General features: G+C 41.5%; 3 protein-coding genes across 16 annotated transcripts in view; 1 reads left to right on the top strand and 2 right to left on the bottom strand.

Moving 5' to 3' along the window:
* LOC101158014 (voltage-dependent calcium channel subunit alpha-2/delta-3) overlaps window positions 1-6,059 on the bottom strand; it is a 40,580-nt gene extending 34,521 nt beyond the window's left edge. The window contains exons 1-4 of the mRNA XM_023954788.2: window positions 5,747-6,059; window positions 4,762-4,843; window positions 2,235-2,462; window positions 803-919 (exon numbers count right to left, since the gene is read on the bottom strand). Coding sequence (XP_023810556.2) covers window positions 803-919; window positions 2,235-2,462; window positions 4,762-4,843; window positions 5,747-6,039 — 720 coding nt within the window. The 5' untranslated portion in view covers window positions 6,040-6,059. The remainder of the gene's footprint in view (window positions 1-802; window positions 920-2,234; window positions 2,463-4,761; window positions 4,844-5,746) is intronic.
* A 545-nt stretch (window positions 6,060-6,604) lies between these two features.
* On the top strand, window positions 6,605-12,270 carry parapinopsina (parapinopsin a). 2 transcript variants are annotated; one of them, XM_020703079.3, is made up of 5 exons: window positions 6,605-6,737; window positions 9,838-10,125; window positions 10,346-10,674; window positions 11,604-11,846; window positions 11,947-12,270. In XM_020703079.3, exons 2-5 carry the CDS (start codon window positions 9,894-9,896, stop codon window positions 12,058-12,060), a joined length of 918 nt encoding a protein of 305 aa, XP_020558738.1. In that variant the 5' UTR covers window positions 6,605-6,737; window positions 9,838-9,893; the 3' UTR covers window positions 12,061-12,270. The 2 variants fall into 2 exon arrangements, with proteins under 2 accessions (XP_020558738.1, XP_004068632.3); XM_004068584.5 differs by lacking the exon at window positions 6,605-6,737 and having other exon boundaries at window positions 9,652-10,125.
* Window positions 12,202-18,779, bottom strand: part of cacna1da (calcium channel, voltage-dependent, L type, alpha 1D subunit, a) — a 73,267-nt gene continuing 66,689 nt past the window's right edge. For 11 of the 13 annotated variants that reach the window (XM_023954780.2, XM_078946946.1, XM_023954782.2 and 8 more), the window contains 6 exons: window positions 18,487-18,513; window positions 16,620-16,748; window positions 16,327-16,466; window positions 15,783-15,889; window positions 15,386-15,703; window positions 12,202-15,293 (listed from right to left, as the gene is read on the bottom strand). In XM_023954780.2, coding sequence (XP_023810548.1) covers window positions 14,988-15,293; window positions 15,386-15,703; window positions 15,783-15,889; window positions 16,327-16,466; window positions 16,620-16,748; window positions 18,487-18,513 — 1,027 coding nt within the window. In that variant the 3' untranslated portion in view covers window positions 12,202-14,987. The remainder of the gene's footprint in view (window positions 15,294-15,385; window positions 15,704-15,782; window positions 15,890-16,326; window positions 16,467-16,619; window positions 16,749-18,486; window positions 18,514-18,779) is intronic. The other 2 variants (XM_023954786.2, XM_078946952.1) reach the window with 2 other exon arrangements.

Below are 18,779 nucleotides of genomic sequence, written 5' to 3'. Positions count from 1 at the left end.
AATCTACAAATAAAACAAATCATTTTGATTTCATCCATCTTCACACAATAACAACTAACATTCTAGTGTGTCAACTAAAGATTAACTAACTTAATCCAACCATATTGATCTGTCTGAGGCAAGTTGTCAATCAAATAGACCTATACCATTAGTTTCAAAATGAAAGAAATCGATTATCAGTATTGGAAAATACCATTTGGATTGAGACACGGTAGGTTTATTTTACTGTAATGTAGAAACGATCAAGTGCATCATAGCAGACAACACGTGATGACATCACAACACGGATCATTCCATCATTCCAGTCCAATGTGTGGATAGACTTTGAATGAAGTCATGTGACCATCCAGTGTCTAGAATGTTCTAAGAATGTTCTCTTTGGATTCTTTGGATGTGGGAAAACAACAGTGGACTAAACTTTAGGAAACTAAAATGTGAATGGATCTGTTCAGTAGCAGGAATTTCTTTCTGAGACTCACTGCTGGAAGTTTGGATAAAGATGATCTGGATCTATTTTAGTTCAGAGGATTGGATAAAATTGGATTGTTCAAAAGCATTGTTAAAAGGAATCGTCATTATGTTTCAATTCTTTAATTCACTGATTGGATTTTTTTTCCATTACTGCCGAACTTTGAAATTATACAGCACTTTTATGTATCATTTTGCTTTTTCCAGTAAAAAATCTAATTTGGTTAATTGGCTCTGATCAAGCAAACATAAAGTAACCATTAAGCCCAACATGTGCACACTCTACACACACCAAAATAAGCCAATAAAACATGGGATCTTCCTCTGAACATACCCTCGTGGCCTCCGCCTTTTTCCGGAACATTTCCTCCATCTTCACGGCCAGATTTTTCACCAGTTTCACACCATCGATCTCCTCCACTTTGACTGACTTTACAAGTTCTTTACGTTTCTGAAAATGTCCAAAGAGAAAGCTTTCACATTAACTCACGCCACAACTGGAACTTACAGAGATCACCTGCGCTTTAATTGTTCACTGAATAAGACAAGACAGGCGATCAATGAGACAATCATCTCTTCTTTGTGCACACTGGATCATCACCTCTGCAACCCCCCCACCCCCACACACCTCCCTGAGCGACAGGGAATTGTTAAACAAGGCTTATAAGGCTTCACATGTTGGCTGACGAGATACAGGCAGCCAGCCTCAGATGAGCGGCTGATAAAATCTTTGCTGCAGCACAGAATGACTGATAGTCCTGATCTGGTCTCAGTTATTGGCTGCACATGCTGTGCTTCTCTGTGCTGGATTGGCTGGAGACGGTCATGTTGGGTGGCCGCGGTGGGGGCGGGGCTGGATGGGGAGGCTGTGCATGGAAAGAGGGTAATTGAAAAGGAGTCAAAGCACAGGAGAAAGATAATAACGTGACAAGCTTGGGCAGCTCTGGGTAATGAAGTAAACCTCACATAATGCTGATTCTGCTGGATACTCTGGACCTCCAGAGACAGAACAAAGCCCCCCAGCGCTCAGAGGAATATGACGTTACATAATTCCACACCTCCCGGGCACCAACACGCACGCACACAAAATAATACCCCTCGATCCTCTCCCCGGTCATCCACGCCGACGATAAACCAAGCTCTGGCCACAAAAGGTTTGTGGCACTCATTCAAATCCCGTCCTCGTTTTCTGGACAGGATGCGCACAAAGAAACACACACACTACTACATGAGGCGACAAATTACCTACTGAAAGAAAGTGTGTGGAGTTGCAGTGGAGCAGAACAGTTCATTTCACGCCTGTCCTCCTTGCCCCAGCACCCCGAGTCCCAATGTCCCGGCCCAGACCCCCACCGCCCCGCCTCCCCAGCCCCGAAACCATCAAGCAGGGGTTAAGCTCCATCCATCAAACGCTCTGATCATGATTATTGATCAGAGTAATGACCAGTGCAGGGGGCTGTGGGCCTGAGGAGCCTCAGTCTTTCCACATTTTACAGAAATCAGAGTGAAATCAAGAAAAATCACCATGAAAGCAACTAATGATCATCCTTAATGACGAAGCCCTAACGACCCGTCAGTTTCCTCACGGCTCACTGCTCTGTGCTGGCTGGCTCAGCATAGCTAGTCCGCACACAGGAGCATGAGCAAAGTGCTTACATGAAATAATGGACACGTTTGTGGGTCGGATTGTAAAAAGGACAAAACCCATTATATGGTGACATATTTGCTCTACCTGCAGTTTAGTCTCATATAAAGGTGGTTGTTACCTCAGGGCAGGATAGACCTGGACTCTGCGCCTTGAGCCTCTTTCTGAATGCAGTTTGAACACTTTCTCCATATTTGCGAGGACCTCCTCTGACAGATGCACCTTCCTCCCACAATCCAGGACAAGCAGCCAAAATTCTGGAATTAATCCTGGTGTTGCCTTTGATGGACGGGCTGCTCTCAGAGCTGGAGTTGGTCCCCGGACGGGGTGCTGTGATGGACCACAGCTCCTAAAACAAACCAAACCAAAAGGATTCATGAAAGTCGCTGATTATCTCAGGATGAAAGTATCTGTTGTCACTGAGGAATCTTCACAATTATCCAGAGAACTGGAACATCCACAAGCTTCCTGCAAGCAGAGACACTTTCATGGAGGGAACTACAATGCAGTGCCCCAATTCTCAGGGGGTCAGACCAAATGCTGGCGCGGTTATTTACTCAAATGAGGTTGTGATACTTCTTGAAGTGGTAGATTTGGTGCTTTACCTGTCAAAATGAATTTTGCTCAGACAGTTTTTGTGTGCAAGATGGCAGAAGCAATCCTTCATCATTGAAAGGCCTTTCAGGACGTCTGTATGGTGGAATCTGCACTCTTTTAGCTGTAATGTGCATCTCTATGCTCTGAAAGTTGTCATTGCATTGTTCTTTTGATCCGTAGGTTCACCACAGTGTTCAGGGCACGACTGTTTTTTCCTGTCCTCCAGGAATGAATAATTGCATTTTATGCCCGGTTGGAGTTCCAGCATACGACACAGAGTCTTTCATGTATCAGAATATTGCTTTGAAATGAAAAGACTGGCGCAAGATTCACAAGATTTACACCGCTTTGACATTTCGCACCACGCCTCTTCCAACTGTAGGTGGCAGAAATGTGCTAGTAAACAGTAGCAAAAAAGAGAAAAGAAATAGGCCCTCCCTGCTTGTCCAGTGTGAACATTGGGGGCTAAACGTACGTTCTTGAAAGCGCCTGTCCGTAGCTGAAGTCTGAAGTGTCACATCATTGTTTGGTGTGTCTCTGTGTTTATTGAAACATCTCGATCCGCTTTACCAGACAGCACAATCTGGTTTCAAATCATCCAAAAATCCTTTCAAATAACATTTTCAATGATCAATAAAAATGGCAACGAAAGCTTGAGGCTAATTTGACATTTTTTCTTTGAAAAAAGACTATTTTTGGATCAGAAAAAAGCTATAATCCCTTCTTGTTCTGCAGTGAAACCAAACAGTTCTGTCTTCTAACGGACTTAAGGAATTCGTGTTAGCTGTAAGGTGTGATATATTCTTCTAAATCATGGGAATATTGTCTGCCATTTTTGTTTTTAATAATTCCCTCTCATCTTTAACCAAATAAAACTATGTATTTAGTAAAGGTCCCACTCCAACTTGTGTCTGAGTGTAAATCTCTGCAAGAATGATGAGCACACTGCTAAATGTAAAGCATAAGAAGCTTGCAAAATAAAGAAACATTAATGCAATTTAAATAGTTTTAAACATGGCTAAAAAGGAAGGAAATGGTTGTTTTTTTTGTAAATCAGAAATGGGTGCGCTAAACACCTCAAAGCAGCATGTTCTTCAAAAACGGGCCACCATTTAAAAGGAACATAGAACAATGAAAAAATAATTACCAAACACATTTCATTAGCTTCTGTGCTGCTTTTATTCAAGTCTATGTGTTTTTTTTGCGTTTTGTATGCTATTAGACTACATCATTTGTGACGAAATAAGACAAACAAGAATATTCAGATCAACATGGATGTTGTAAAATTGCAGTGAGGAAGCCAAACATTTTGAGTAAATAAAGTTCCCAATGAAAGCTTTTCTTGAAAGCTTATAGGTACAACATAAAGAGATTTGAGAACTGGTAAAAAAAAAGACGGATGCTTGCACGTAGATTTCGGTGTGTGCTATCTGTGCTTCACAGTTCTACGGTTCAAGCGGCTCCAGCTGTTCACTTTACAGCCTCTTGCTCCTCCACTTTAAGGGGAACAGACATTTCACCCCCCTGAGTTCACTGCCAGCATCCTCTTAAACCGGAGAGCCCACCTCTGCCATCACGTATGGATAGGTCTGGATTATCTCTCCTTCTCTGACTTCCCTGTTCATCCTATCTCACCCCTCACACACACGTGAGTTATCTAACCTGACCGCATTTATTCAATTTGTCCCTTTGTTGCATTCATATTCAGAGGTTGGAGCTCTTGACTCCAGAGAGTTTGCTGGAGAGATGCAATGAGAGAGGTATCAGCTCTGTGGTTAATGGGCCGCATCAAGTGCAAACACACACCTACACATACACACACACACACACACCCACACACCTACACACACACACACACACACACACACACACTTGTCTGTGCCAAACACACCTGAGCCTCTAAAATAATGCCTCAGCATTCCGCTGAGGTGCACAAATGTCTCTTCAACCATTAGAGAAGGAATTCAGCGTTACAGCACACGCGAGCAGGAAGCATCAGACAAAGGGAACTAACATTTGTGACCAGGGAAGTCTAAACGTGAGACCTGTACCTTTTGCAGGAGCTGGGATCCAGAAAATTTTGCAGAGATGGATTTAATTTCCCCACCAAATGCAGAGGCCCAAAGCTTCACACTGACAAAGAGGAGGTAACAGAGCAAAAGCACTATTAGTTGAAAACAAAGATGCATTCAAACTAAGCAATAATAAGAAAAAAAAAAAACATTTATGTTTTGTTTTCACCAGCAAAAGCTTCTATGAATGAAATCTCTGTGTGGCACAACATGTAAAACTGTCAGTGAAACTCTATCGTTTTATCCAATTTGTGTTTGACTGAATGATGAAAAACATTCATTTATGCACAGAAATACTGGAAGACATACGAACACAATCAAAAGATTTTTGCTGTCAAATAAAAGTTCACATCTTATTCAGAACTCTTTTGTTTCACGGCTTGTGTAAATTATGCAATGTTTTAAAAGAAACAAAAATGTTTGAAAGGAAATAAATTTCGTTTTTGAATCATCAGACTTACACATGAGCCTGTTCTGGACCGCATGGTGTCTTTTTACTGGTAGATTGGTGGCTTTTCAGAAAAGTTTGAGAAAATAAAGGTGTTCATGTAATTGTTCTCACTTTATGTTTTATTATCATTATTATGATTATCATTTATTGCAGTAAACAGGGAATAAAACAATTTGGTTAAAATTAAAAGTTGCATATTCCCAATTGGGTCAAATCTGTTGCTAATAAAGAGAAACAGAAACATGTTTTTGGTTGAAAATATGCTCAGTGAGGTAAAACAGACACAGATGCAGCAGTAAACAACAAAAAAGTGCTTAGCTGTTCCCTCCGTTTCTGCTGCATTTCAAAACTATTAAAGTTACACTGAGTAACATGTGCTATTATTCATATCATCAAGTCTCTGAAACATGCCTGATGGTGCCTAAAAGGGATATTTCCCATCGTCCGATTTCCCTGCTTCTACATTTGCAGCAGAACAATGAAGAAATGAAGTTTGACTTCATTCGGACTTACACTGAGAGAGGAATCCCTTGCTGGGACCCCGCCACGTTGGCCAGATTCAAGAATCCGACGGAGAGCAGAAGGATGCTGATGCTGCTCCTGTCCCCCCGCATCTTCAGCTCAGAAAATGTCTGCACAGTAAAATCCCGAGGAGCGCTCAAACCCTGGTGGAACTTCTCCAGCTGCTGCGGCTGCCAGCACGTCTCCCACTGTATCTGCCTGCGCGTAACAGAGAGAGGAGGGAGAGGATGAGGGAGCACAGCCCTCCATCCTTTCCTTTCCACCGCCACCCCTGAACACCACATGTTCGGCTGCAGGAATCAGGGAGCCCCCCCCCCCCCCCCCCTTTTTTTTTTTTTTTTTACAAAAAACATTATTTTGGAGATTGCAGGGCTCCTGCGACTTATTTTGCACAATGCGCAAATGTATTCACAACGCATGAGAGTGACAATTTTACCCTGCTGCATGATTGTAAACTGACACTGTTTAAGGTTTATTATGTGCTATTTTAGAAACAATTCCAACCTGTATAAAAGTGCAGATGAATAGAAATAAAGAATGCTTCATGGCCACAGTCAAGCACGTTTTGTTTGAAATTCCATAGCCTCCAGATCACCGACAGAAGATGGCTCTGTGGGAGATAATGAGGCTGCAGATATGTGATGAAGGCTTCCGCAGCTGTAATGACACACACAGAGGCAGAGAGGATGTTGACAAATCGCTCCAACAAAGACGGAAACACTTCAGCGGCAGAGAGAAGAAACTTTCATTAAGTTTGCGCATTAATCCGCGATTGGCTGAACTCTAATAGCCTAATTAATCATTTGGCTCGATGACGTCATAGTGAGAGGGGCTTTTTTTCCCGGGATTGTTGTGCTGCAGAGCCTGGAAGAGGAGCCGAACGCATCATGTAGGGACAGCGTCCCTCTGTTCAGTCACACCGGAAGATGTCCCCGTCGCCCTGCGCTGTGAACGCATCACAGGGGTCGATGATGATGTCAAGGTGGGTTGAAGCGGCTCGCCTCTACCACCTCCTTCCGTGACACCATCACCTCAACAGGAACCGTGTTTCGACTTGAGGCTTTTATTAGTTTAGTAATTGCGTCGTATATCAAAGTTGAGCGTCCTGGAGAGCCTGGGACAGGCCGATAAGGCGCCTGCGCCGGATGACGGACAATATCATCCAGCCCTGTCCTCCTGACCGGCGGCCTGCGCGCAGCCAGGAAGCTTTAATTAACTCAAAAACACTAAATAAAAGCAGCTCTCTGTCCATACATTCTTTGCTTTTATCGCGGCTGTTGCTGATAACAAACTGCATCTGTTGGGCTGCCGAAGTGTCCTTGAGCAAACCAAGCCTCAACAAAGTTGCTGCTGCTGTTGGTTCTTTATTTTCATTTAAAATAAACCCCACAATTACAGCAATTTGTTGCAACTTTATGAAATATGAATCTTCTTTTGAGTAGCTGGGTGCAAAGACCCCTTTTCATTGAATTGCTGCTCAAATGAGGGAAAAGAATGAGTTTCATCTGAGGAGCTCATCCAGACTCACAGGGACACGAACGGTGAGATCTGATTTTTTTTGTTCCAATCCTGGATATTATGTGTTTTTGGTAACATCTTTCTAAAATAAGCAAAAAGGAAAACAGCAGCTTTGAGATTCCTGATGAGGAGTTTTATCATAATTCCTCTCAGGTCAGAGAACCATAAAAACTGACCGTATTTAAGATTTATCATCTCACTTGGAAAGAAGACCCTGGTTTAGCCTAAACTAATAGAACAAAAGTCCAACAACCTGCATGTCAGATTTGTTTATGTGTTACTCAGTCATGGCAGACTAACACATTTGGATGTTTTTCACAAATTGATGGCACACCCTGAAATAGTAAAGTAACAGTACAAATGAAAGGTTTATTGTATTTTTATTCCCATACTTTAAATGTTCCTGCTGCTGTTTCAACCTCTTTGAAATTAAACACAGATCACATTATTTTGCTGTTTTACTTTTAATGAATGAAATACTTTGGGCAGTTCTTGAGTAAGAGATGTCAGACATCCTCTTTGTAATTGTGGAAACAAGTTGTAGTTTCTGCAGACCCACTCTGATGAAAATTGCGTTTTTGGTGTTTTTCATGGTTTTCTGATGAGGACTTAACGAAAATTAGGCCCAAAATTGCATTTCCAAATATTTCTCCATTGAATTTGTTGTGAATCAGCAGCAGAAGAAAAAAATCCTCCTTGAAAAAGATTGTTTTTGTGATGTAGATACGCTGGGTGGGGCCACAAGCTCCCTGCTCCGCCCCTTTCTGATCATCCACCTGCAGACAAATAGGTCCATGAACGTCTTTGTTTTGGTCTAAGCTGGAATCTGGATCCGAACTGGACGGATGGATAGATCTGATATTGCTGCCATTTTTGCTGCACTGCTAATGTTAGGCGGGAGGGGCTGTGAGAGAGCCTGGAAACAGATAGCTCAGTTCACAGATTGCAGTAAGATAGCTCAGAAACAGACCAAAAGTTGATTGGAGTGATTTAGCGTTAGCTGACAGGTCTTCTTGCTAAAAGATTGCACTTTTTGCACGTTTTCCAAAAATATTTTCCTTCATTTTACGTTGTTTTTGCGTTGTGTTTCGTTAAAGAGCCTAGGACAGCACAAGGGTTGCACAGCAATCTCCCCTTTACGCTGGATTGCAGAGTCCCAGAACAAAGCTTTCATTTACTTTGTGTTGCAGACAGCAGTGAAGACGCAGAAACTTAACATCCTGCATCATTGGTCACTTTCATCCTTTGGATGATGTGTGGAAATTTCTTCAAACGTTTTGTTTTGCTGTACTTGTGTAATCAGGAGCAGACGGTGTTAAATCCCGACCCTGTCAAACCTTTATCCAACATTTATCTGTGTCTTGACTTGATTGGATGTAAACCTCTTAGAAGGTGAAACATCGGACACCTCTTTTCATTCTCTGCTGTTAAGTCTGCAGGCTTAACCTCGCCTTACTTCTGCAACATACGGATTACTCAATTCAAACCTGAGACACAGATTTAAAGGTTCTCTCAATAGATAATGTACGGAACATTAAAAACAGGAATCACTTCCTCTGAAACTCGGAAGAGATGGGATCTAAAATACATCGCTTTCTAACATTTTTTTCAAATATATTTTCATCATGTGAATTAAAATATGACAACTAGTTTTTTTTATAACTTTTTATGCAGATGCTACACTTCTAATTGTTTATCATTGTGTTAAAAAACGTTTAAATAGATTCAAATATGTGAACGTTTGGCTTTGATGTGGAATTTGGGTTCCCATGATTGCATAAGCAGTTGTAAAAACACTGTGGTTGGTTGACTCACATGACAGAGAGAGGTGGGGTTACAGGCAGGGAGCTGCGTAGAGTTATTCACAACAATATTTGCTTATTTTGAGCAAAAATAAAACCGTTAGAAGAAGGTTGAGTAACTTTGCTTTAACTACCAGTTATTGTGTTTATGTTTCATTCTTGAGTTTTGACTGAAACAAACAAAAAAAACCATCCAAAAATCTCTCTCTCTAACTATCTATGCTGCTTTACAAATTATTCTTCCTAATGAAACAATACAAAAGATCAAGGGGTTTTGAGGATTTGCACCTTGAATGACGTGACCTGGCTTGACTCGGTCCATAGTTCACCTCCTCTGACCCCGCCTTGTGCAACAGCAGGAGGAAAGGGAAGCAAAGTGGTTGTGAGAGAAGAAAAATAAGGACAAAAAAATCTAGTTTAAATGTAATTTGTGCTTCTTTTAACATTTATTATATTCTGAGAATTCACCTTTTTCTGCAGAGTTTTGCAAACAACTTCCCCACTTTGATACCTGATGAGTCCTTTTGTAATCAATCAAAAGGTGAAAGATCAGGGATGATCATTTGGAGGAATTACTCCATGCTAAGTCCAGATCAAAAGGATTTATTCCGGGCATTTAGTCTGAGTGCTCTGCCTCAAGAAGGGAGTAGTCTTGCATCCAGCAGCTCGGCCCGAGAGGACACTGCAGTTCTTTCAGCTTTTTGTTCGGCTTTGCGCCAATGCAGCCCTTCCAGCTTTTACCCAACGCTTCTTTCTATGTAGGTCCAGAGAAGGAGCCCCCTCTTTCACGCACTGGATTTATCATTCTGGCCATCATCATGGCCATTTTTACCATTCCTGCCATCGTACTCAACGCTACAGTGATCATTGTGTCCCTCATGCACAAGCAGCTGAGGCAGCCGCTCAACTACGCTTTAGTGAACATGGCTGTGGCTGATCTGGGGACAGCCATGACTGGAGGAGTGCTGTCCGTGGTCAACAATGCCCTGGGGTACTTCTCCCTGGGCAGAACAGGCTGTGTGATGGAGGGCTTTGCGGTGTCCTTGTGTGGTGAGTGAAAAGAGAACTAATATTTCTGTAACAGTTCATTCTGGCTAAATACTTCTAGCAAATGCTCGGGATAGTTTTTCTGTGGAATCAATGTTTAGGGTTTTAGGAAGTCAGTTAAGTATTTTTACTTTGATGAAACTGAAATATTAGAATGCTGGATAAAAAAAGCAGAGTGACAGAATTTTCCATGAGCCTCAATGAATGCTTTTCCTTTCTGCAGGCATCACATCCCTGTGCACAGTTGCTTTGATAGCAGTCGAGAGGATGTTTGTGGTGTGCAAGCCTTTGGGACAGATGACTTTCCAAAAGAAGCATGCCGTTGGAGGCATCGTGCTGTCCTGGCTGTGGTCCCTTACCTGGAACGTTCCTCCGTTGTTGGGATGGGGAAGGTATGAGCTGGAGGGGGTTGGGACATCTTGCGCGCCAGACTGGCACAGCAAAGATCCCAGCAATGTGTCCTACATCCTGGCTTACTTTGCGGTGTGCTTTGCGGTTCCGTTTGCCTTGATTGTGGGCTCCTACACAAAACTGATGTGGACTTTACACCAGGTAAGACGATGAACAGTGAGGACATTTAAATCCATTTGAGACTGTCCATCTTACTACAAAATTATCATTTGGAAAACATGTGTTATAAAAAAATCAACAAATGCCATCAGAAAACAAAACTAAATAAGATATTATTACATATTTACTGAATGTAACAGAGGTGTTAGATCACAAAATTCATCCGCTATATGCTTCTAATATTTTAACAATAATCTAAAGTTGAAATACCGGTAGGTTTTTACTTTTCACCGATGCTAAAAAAAAACCAGAAAAAAATCTACTTTTAAATGATTTTAATGACAGTAGGGCTGCACAAAATGACAAGTTGCGCTAAGTGATATTAGTGATCAAAATTGCCCTGACGATATGACATGCGACACATGAACAAAAAACAAAAACAACAAAACCCTTCATTTCACTGCGACAGCTTCATTCGAATAACTGTCATTAATAACAGTAACTCAAACTAGAAGGAGCTGCATTTCCAGAGGATATATTGCTGAAGGAAAAAGAATTGTGAATGAATAATTGGCAAAAAATAAAGAAAGAAAGAAATGATCAAAGTTGACCATAAAAAAAAGTGAAAACAGCACAATAACGAAAAAGATATGTTTGTGAAAAATGCTTTATAGCGTTCAACCAAATATACTTCAATTGACCCGCGTCTACAGAGGAGGCAGGCATCTAACATGACGGGGCTCCATTTGATTGGTCAAATGCATTAAGGGGTCCATTTAATTATTTAAATGCTTTGAGTTGCCATGTGTTAGTAAACATTTAGGGTAACCACTTACTGCAGTCCATGCTGTCTTTTGTGATACGCGTGTCGTACAGGCTGATATCACGATGACTATAGATTTTTATATTATTGTGTTGGCCTCAATCACAGGTCTCCTTTATGCACTTTTAGCCGTGACACTTTTTCCCAGGTTTCCAGGATGACTTGTGTGGAGGGGGGCGCAGTGGCCAAAGGGGAGATGAAGGTGGCCTCCATGGTGGTTCTGATGGTCCTGACATTCCTGGTGGCGTGGCTCCCTTACACCATCCTGGCCCTGCTGGTGGTGTACAGCCCGGACATAAAGATCCATCCTCTGGTGGGCACGGTGCCCGTGTACATGGCCAAAAGCAGCACCGTGTACAATCCTGTTATCTATATCTATCTCAACAATCAGGTGCTGTAACCTTTGCATGAACACGACGCCTGTCCTGACAGCTGTTTGTTGATTTCTCGGACAGCTGCTGAGAATCTGTCGTCTCTTTTTTGAACTTTAGTTTCGCAGGTATGCCGTTCCCTTCCTGCTCTGTGGGAGGGAGCCCCGGGATGAGGACGAGGCGTCAGAGACCACCACCACCATTGAGATCACTAACAAAGTGTCTCCCAGCTGAAAGCTGCTCAACATATGGAAATAAAGTGATTTGGGTTTTGCCTTCAGTGTGTTCTTCATTTAAAAAAAGAAACAAAATGCAGGCAGGTTAAAATCTATAAATTATTTGATCTGGTAGAAGACAAAGAAGAAAAGTTATTCATTCAAAGTTATTAATTAAATTTATTTGATGATGATTAATAAAAAACAAATATAAGTGTTGATTTAAAGAAAGTCAAGGCCAAATGAAATAAAATAAAAAATACAAAAAAAATGTATAGATACAAAAGTTTGATGGTTGATTATATATTAAAGCATTTGCTACTGAGAGACAATATGACTTAGGGAGAACGTTCAAGTAGAGAACATTATCAAGGTTCTTTCTATATGTTTGTACATATTTTACAATATTTTCTTTTTAAAACATCTTTCTGCACACTAATAGTTAACATAGCATTTATAATCATAAGGAGGTGAGAACTGATAGAAACATTTAAATGAGTGTGTTTCTTTGTAAACGCATCTTTTTCCAGTTCACTGTTTTCCCACCTGTGTAACAAAGAAAAGTGCACCTTGAAAATATTTTTTTTACCCATCATTCCCAGCATTGGAGGATGAGGTGTTATTGACAGATACAGATTCCACTGAACTATATGCACGTTCACAAAAAGTACAAAATCGTCTCACCTTAATACACAAATTTGTTTAGAAAAAGGAGAAACAAAAGCACTAGACATGTACTTGTGCAAAGACAAACAGCTATGTGCTAATATTTAGATACCATGGGTATAGACTGAACCTAATTGTTGTTTTATTTTCTCAGGAATCCCTGACATGAGGTAAAAGTAAGTTCTTCTTATCTTTAGTTCAACACAAGTGTTTTACAAAATAATGCATATCTTTGTACTGTAATTGCTACGTGTAGTACAATGTGCCTTTTATGTGCATCAGTCCTTTTATGACAGTTATCAAAAAGGAGGAGAATGCTTTTTTTTTTTTTTTTACTCACAAACGATTCAAAGAGCCCTTTCAATGTGCACACAAAGTGGAAAACCTACATTTTCATGACAGTATTCGGTTGAAATAGAGTGCAGGACGCACTTGCCTAAAAAAACAAAACAAATCAAACACCATGAAAGACTGAAATATCCTGTGTGGAAATTTAACTTTCTATGGAAATGCTCATTTTAACCACTTCATTCTTTATGAAGTGGGCTAATGAATGATAAATACTGATAAAGAATTATTTAGTTGCTCCTTTCTTGTTTTGTTTTTTTTGCCTTCACGCTAAAAAAACCCAAAAGAAAACTCAATCCTGCCTTTTAAAGACTACAAAGTGCAATCTGATAATCTGAGGAATGATATGTTTTTACGATCACTTAGCGAGGTATTCTGTATGCAAGAACCAGGCAGGCTGAGAGAAAAGGAGATGCAGGGGATTGTTGGGGGGGGTGGGGGGGGGGGGGGGGTTAAATATTGCTTTGCCTCTCCAGCATCCTGACTAGAGGACATCCTCTGTCCTTCAACTAGTGGGACTTTTTCTGACTTTTGGAAGTTTGTCATCAAGCTCTGACACAGTAAATAGAAGCTGTTAAAAGATGGACTCCCCCCCAAAAAAAGAGTGTGTCAGTGTCATGAAGAAACATTGGGAAATAAACAGCCGTATCTCTGCCTACATCAATCCCTCATTTTAGCTTCAGCAGCAAAAAAAAAAAAAAAAAAAAAAAAACAGCATTTCAAAAGGGACCTCAGAAAATGTTTAAAATGTCACAAATAAAACCAAACAAAAAAACACAAAGAAAACAACAGCAACAAAAAAGCAGCCCTGGTGAAGCTCGATGAGTTTTGGATTCTGGATTTTGGTGCATGCCCTGAACAAAGTATGCAAAAAAAACCGGAGTAAAGGTTCGGTGCTGGAAGCTTGAGTTTAAACCATGTCCGCGTCTGCTCATGCGTCTGCTCTCTGGCATGCATTTCTAAGCTATCTCATTGTTTGTGTGTGTGGGTTTTTTTTTGTGTGTGTGCAAATGTGTCACAAAAGCCAAACCTGTGCAGGCAAAGGAAAGTGTGCATATCAACAAAAAATAAAGGCAAATAAATATCTCTGAACTCTACCTCAGGAGTCACAAGGGTTCATATTGCTGACCTTTTAAATAATACGCAATTGCAAAATATAAAATATCTCTTTACAAAGTTTTTTCTTCTTATATAATACAATTTAAAGTCTATCAGCTAAGAAATATTAATCAGGCTATTTTAAAATGTCAGGATAACCTGTCTGCTAGTGCATTTCTGACAAATGCTTTTGTTGCGACTCTATACAGTTAGTGGGACAGTTAGTTCCTGCATAATCTGGTCCAGCTCTACTGGTACTCCACACATTTTCTCTTAGCTTTAGCCTCCTTGCTCTAACTTCGAAGCCGTTACATGTCTCTAACAACTACGTGAAAAGATATGCCTCTATATGCTTGCATTGAAAACTTGCATGATATGCCAAATCCTAATAAAGTGACGGAGGTAATGACATCACTAATCTGATTGTCATCACCCTAAGACACCCGCCCTTCAGAGTCTCTCACACCGCCGCTCGCCCGCCCGCCCGCCCGTTGGTCCAGTCAGTCCAAATGTCCTCGCTTCCAACTGGCTGCAAGCCGAACCTGAGTGTCACCTCCAGGTCAAGACGTTGGAGGGAGGGTCCACTCAGTCCGTGTGTGCTCAGTCGCTTTGCTTTGACCTTCTTTCCTGGCAGGTGTTGAGCGATTAGAAGAACAGGACTACAGCTGCTTTTGTCTCTCATCAGTATGCCTTTTCCTTTCACAGTAAAGGCACTTCTTTTGGTCAGACAGATGCATTTCATTTTTTTTTTTTGTAGTTTTCACAATGATTTTTTCAAATCAATACCTATTCTATCAAGATTCTAATCTTATCAGGAGATTTATCAAGCCAGTGCTATAAAGTTGTGATGCAGATCATCTCATCTGCCAGGTCCTCCTCGTAAGGAGCTCTAGGTTCTGTTTCCGGATCCTCGTCACTGTAGTTGGCTCCGGCGTCCTGCACTTCGTAGTCTCTCTGAGTTAGGAAGGGGAACACGTTGACCCCGTTCATGCCGGGGGCCATCCCTCCGTTCAGTAGGTGGCTGGCTGCACTCTCCATCTCGTCTATCGTCATCTCACACGCATCAGCGATCTCATGCTTGGTGGCGGCGACAAAATTGGGATCTCTAGCGTATCTCCCAAGGCCCTCCGATATCAAAACCTGCACAACAAAATGTGAAGGAAAGTGTGTTGATGCATACTTTTAAAGAACAACGTGAGTGCAGAATGAAACAGAAATAAGCTGAAACCCACGGCCTCCACCAGGCTGGTTGCACTGCCTCTCTTCTGGTGGTACTGGTTGTGGTACTCAGGCGGCACCTGCAGGTGAACAGGTGAATACGCCCTCTGGGAAAACTCTGGGTCATCCGTGTACCAAGAACTCTTGCGCACAGACACTTGGCTGCCTGAAACACTGTCCCTCTGAGGGCGGTCCACACGGATGAGGGGCGTGTAATATGGTGACTGGTCTTTACTGGCTGGAGTGGCCGGGGGTGTGGCCCACGAGCGGGTGGAGCGGGTCGGGGAGAGGCGGTGGGCTCTGCTGGAGTCAAGGCCTGCTACAGCCATGACCTGGGGTCAGGAAAAACAAATCGGACATTTGTAAAAATGATGAAATGAGTTCCATCCAAAAGAGAGCGTGCCGGAGTACCTGATGCTGCATAAGGTGCAGTGGTAAAGCTGTACGCTGATGTGGAAGCTCATCCTTGCTACTTTGTCTGCGCAGACACTCAAAGTTGAAGGACGGCCTTCTGTGACCTGGAAAGGAAACAAACCATTAAACACATGAGACCAAGATGGTATGTAGAGATTAGAAAACATGTACCTATTAGGAGGCAAAAGAGGTAAGCCTTTTCCTTCCACTAACCAAATGGAAACATCAGCTTTGAAAAGGTCTGAACACCTAAGAATGTTCAGAACATTGTCATCAAACCTTTTCAGGTATAATTGTGGAATAAGCTTGTTATGAATGTAGATATATTCAAAAGCTTAACTTTTGATTTGTTTATGTTTTTTAGTTTTGATTGAGTTTTTTCCTAAATGAGTTTGCTTTGAGTCATTTTAAGAGTCATCTCAGGACTCTACCCTAATCATGGCTGAAAGCTGATGCCCCCTAGTGGACAGTTTGATGCTTTGATGTCTTTTTGTTTTCACACTGAATGCTGTGCAGCTCAAAGAAACCGGCATGAAGGTACCCTGAGGTGTGGCAGGAAGCAGCCTTCTCTTGGGTGACCGCCGTGAGTCGTGGTACAGAGGCTGCTCATCGTCGTCATAGTAACTGTCCGGGTGATGGTAGCCTTTGGGAGTCTCGTACTCTGTGTCGCTGTTCTGATACCTGAGAATCCAAATAAACGCAGGGCTTGCTGACTCAGTGCAAAGCATGGAAAAAACATTTTTTTAGATTACAAGTCTGCTGTTTTATGATGTAAAAAAATAGAACATCTGGTGCATTTTCTGACAGAATCGAGGACAAAAGACAGACAACTACCTGTCCCCTGACAGCATACTATCATGCTCATAAAACTCCTCCCCGCTGTAATATTCGCCAGAAAAGCGGTCTTCATCAAACTCTTCCTCCCTGCAGATGGTGGGGTGCCGGCCGTCCCCTCTGTGGGACCTGAGGGACAGTCAGGGGACAAAAGTTATTTTTCTGCACGCTGGTAGTCAGACAGGTTTATGGAGAAGGGCCATGCACTGCCATGCAGAGACAAGCCTCCAGGGGGCAGCAATACAAGGGACTACCCTTGTTAATATTAGGTACAGTCAGACAAAACGGTACAACCTTTACATTTTCTTTTCATCAATTACTAATGTTTCTTGAGAAGAAATAAGGACATGTGTGTGCCAAGGGTATTATCTCATCATATACATGGATACTGCTTACTATAAAAGGCTTAAGAATAGCATGATATTGGCCCTTTAAGTTATTTTCTCAATAATACAGAGGTGTTTCAGTTTTAAATTAATTCAATCTAACACAATATATAATCTTAACTTTGGCACATGCATAAAGCAGAGCTGGTTCCCAGCAGTACGGGTCCTTCCATGCCAGCTTACTTCCCCTTCTTATTTGTTAACATTTAGCTTGTAGATCAGCTTTACTTCTGTATTGAATTTCATTATTTTCACATCAAGCATATTCAGTAAGTGTAATCTTTTATTTTGCTCTTCATGTATTTTTAATTCAGCTATGTAGATTTTGAGCACATTCTTTACAGGGTTTTTTATTTAAAAAAAAAAAGTCCCTTTGCCGATATGTAAAGTTAGAGATATTAGCAAAGGTAAACATTACGTTTCAGAAAACGTAATGTTTACCATAAATATGTTAGCCTAAACAGTAAATCATTTGTAGAGTTTTGTGGATTTTCACAAGAGGAAATTAATACTGAGACTGAAAATCTTTAAAAAGTATTTAAAGTTCCACTCTGATTTATTTTCAAAGTTTTTCCAGTGGTCTTTGAATTACAATTTTGGCGTTTTTAGCCAAAAAAAAAAAAAAAAAAAAAAACTTGTGGCGTTTTCTGGGACATAGTTTCTGCAAAGCGGCACAAATTCACCTATGAGTTGAGGACGGGACCATTGGCACACAGTAAGCCTGCTCCCACATTCCAGCATTGATGTGTTCACACTCCCTCCCGCTAGCTTACAGCCCCTCACACCCCCAAACTAACATTACCTGTGCACAAAAACGGCGAGCAATATCAGAGCTATCCAGCCGTCCAGTTTAGATCCAGATTTCAGCTCAGACGAGGAAAACAAAGACGTTCATGGATCTGTGTGTCTGACAGTGGACGCATCAGAATGGAGCGGAGCAGGGAGACTGTGGCTTGCTGTATTAACTTCTTCGTCACAGCTACAAGCTTTTTCCAACAACATTTTTTTGTCTGCTCCTGATTCACAACAACTTAAATGTAGAAAAACTCGGAAGTACAAATTTAAGCGTCATTTCATTTATAAATGTCCTCCACTATGAGAAAAATGCCACAAGAACATGTAAAAAACTCCAAAAAAACAACTTTCATCAGAGTGAATCTTTAAATGGTATTTATATACCGAACGTTAAAGAGTGTGAAAAGGATTGTAGTTTTATTTTTGGACAAAAACCAGAACATCATCCACTACAGTTCTGACCTGGAACGACCCGTATGCCGACTGCTTACATCGGTCCTTGATTGAAATACTGGACACAAGTGTGCCCTGATAAATGCAGACACAGGACTCGTCAACATGTAGCACATAAAGTGGACCTTGCAGGGATGCAGCCATTCACCAGTCCATTCCACGTCAAAACGGAAAACAAAAAGGGGCTTTCTGCTGCTCACATCGCTTGAGCCAAACCTAAAAAAGCAACATACCTAACATAGGTCTCATAGTAGCGCCTTCTGTCGAAGAAAGCAGAGGGATGGTTGAGAGAAAGCATTTTAGTCAGGAGGGAGAGTGAAGGAGGGAGAGGCCACAGAGAACAGCGTGGAGAGAGAGAGGGACATATATATACCATACAGTATATGAAACATATACAGCATTGTCATATATGTGTGTGAGGAGGAAGGTGTGGAATGGCAGAAAACAGCTCCAGTTCTGGATGACAATTCCATTGGGTAAGTTTGAGATAGGAATCGTCCTTCATGCGTACAGAGGCAGCCGTGAA

The sequence above is a fragment of the Oryzias latipes genome, chromosome 5 (assembly GCF_053564925.1).
Source record: "Oryzias latipes strain Hd-rR chromosome 5, Olatipes_Hd-rR_3.1".
Classification (NCBI taxonomy): Eukaryota; Metazoa; Chordata; class Actinopteri; order Beloniformes; family Adrianichthyidae; genus Oryzias; species Oryzias latipes.
The sequence above is the reverse complement of the archived record's forward strand: the minus strand, read 5'-3'. Positions and strand labels throughout refer to the sequence as shown.

Excerpts from the sequence above, each read along its gene's own strand:
- parapinopsina (XM_004068584.5), top strand. The coding sequence starts at position 9,795 with ATGCAGCCCTTCCAGCTTTTACCCAACGCTTCTTTCTATGTAGGTCCA. Across the intron at positions 10,675-11,603 it reads TGATGTGGACTTTACACCAG|GTTTCCAGGATGACTTGTGT; the intron begins GTAAGACGATGA and ends ACTTTTTCCCAG. Across the intron at positions 11,847-11,946 it reads ATATCTATCTCAACAATCAG|TTTCGCAGGTATGCCGTTCC; the intron begins GTGCTGTAACCT and ends TTTGAACTTTAG.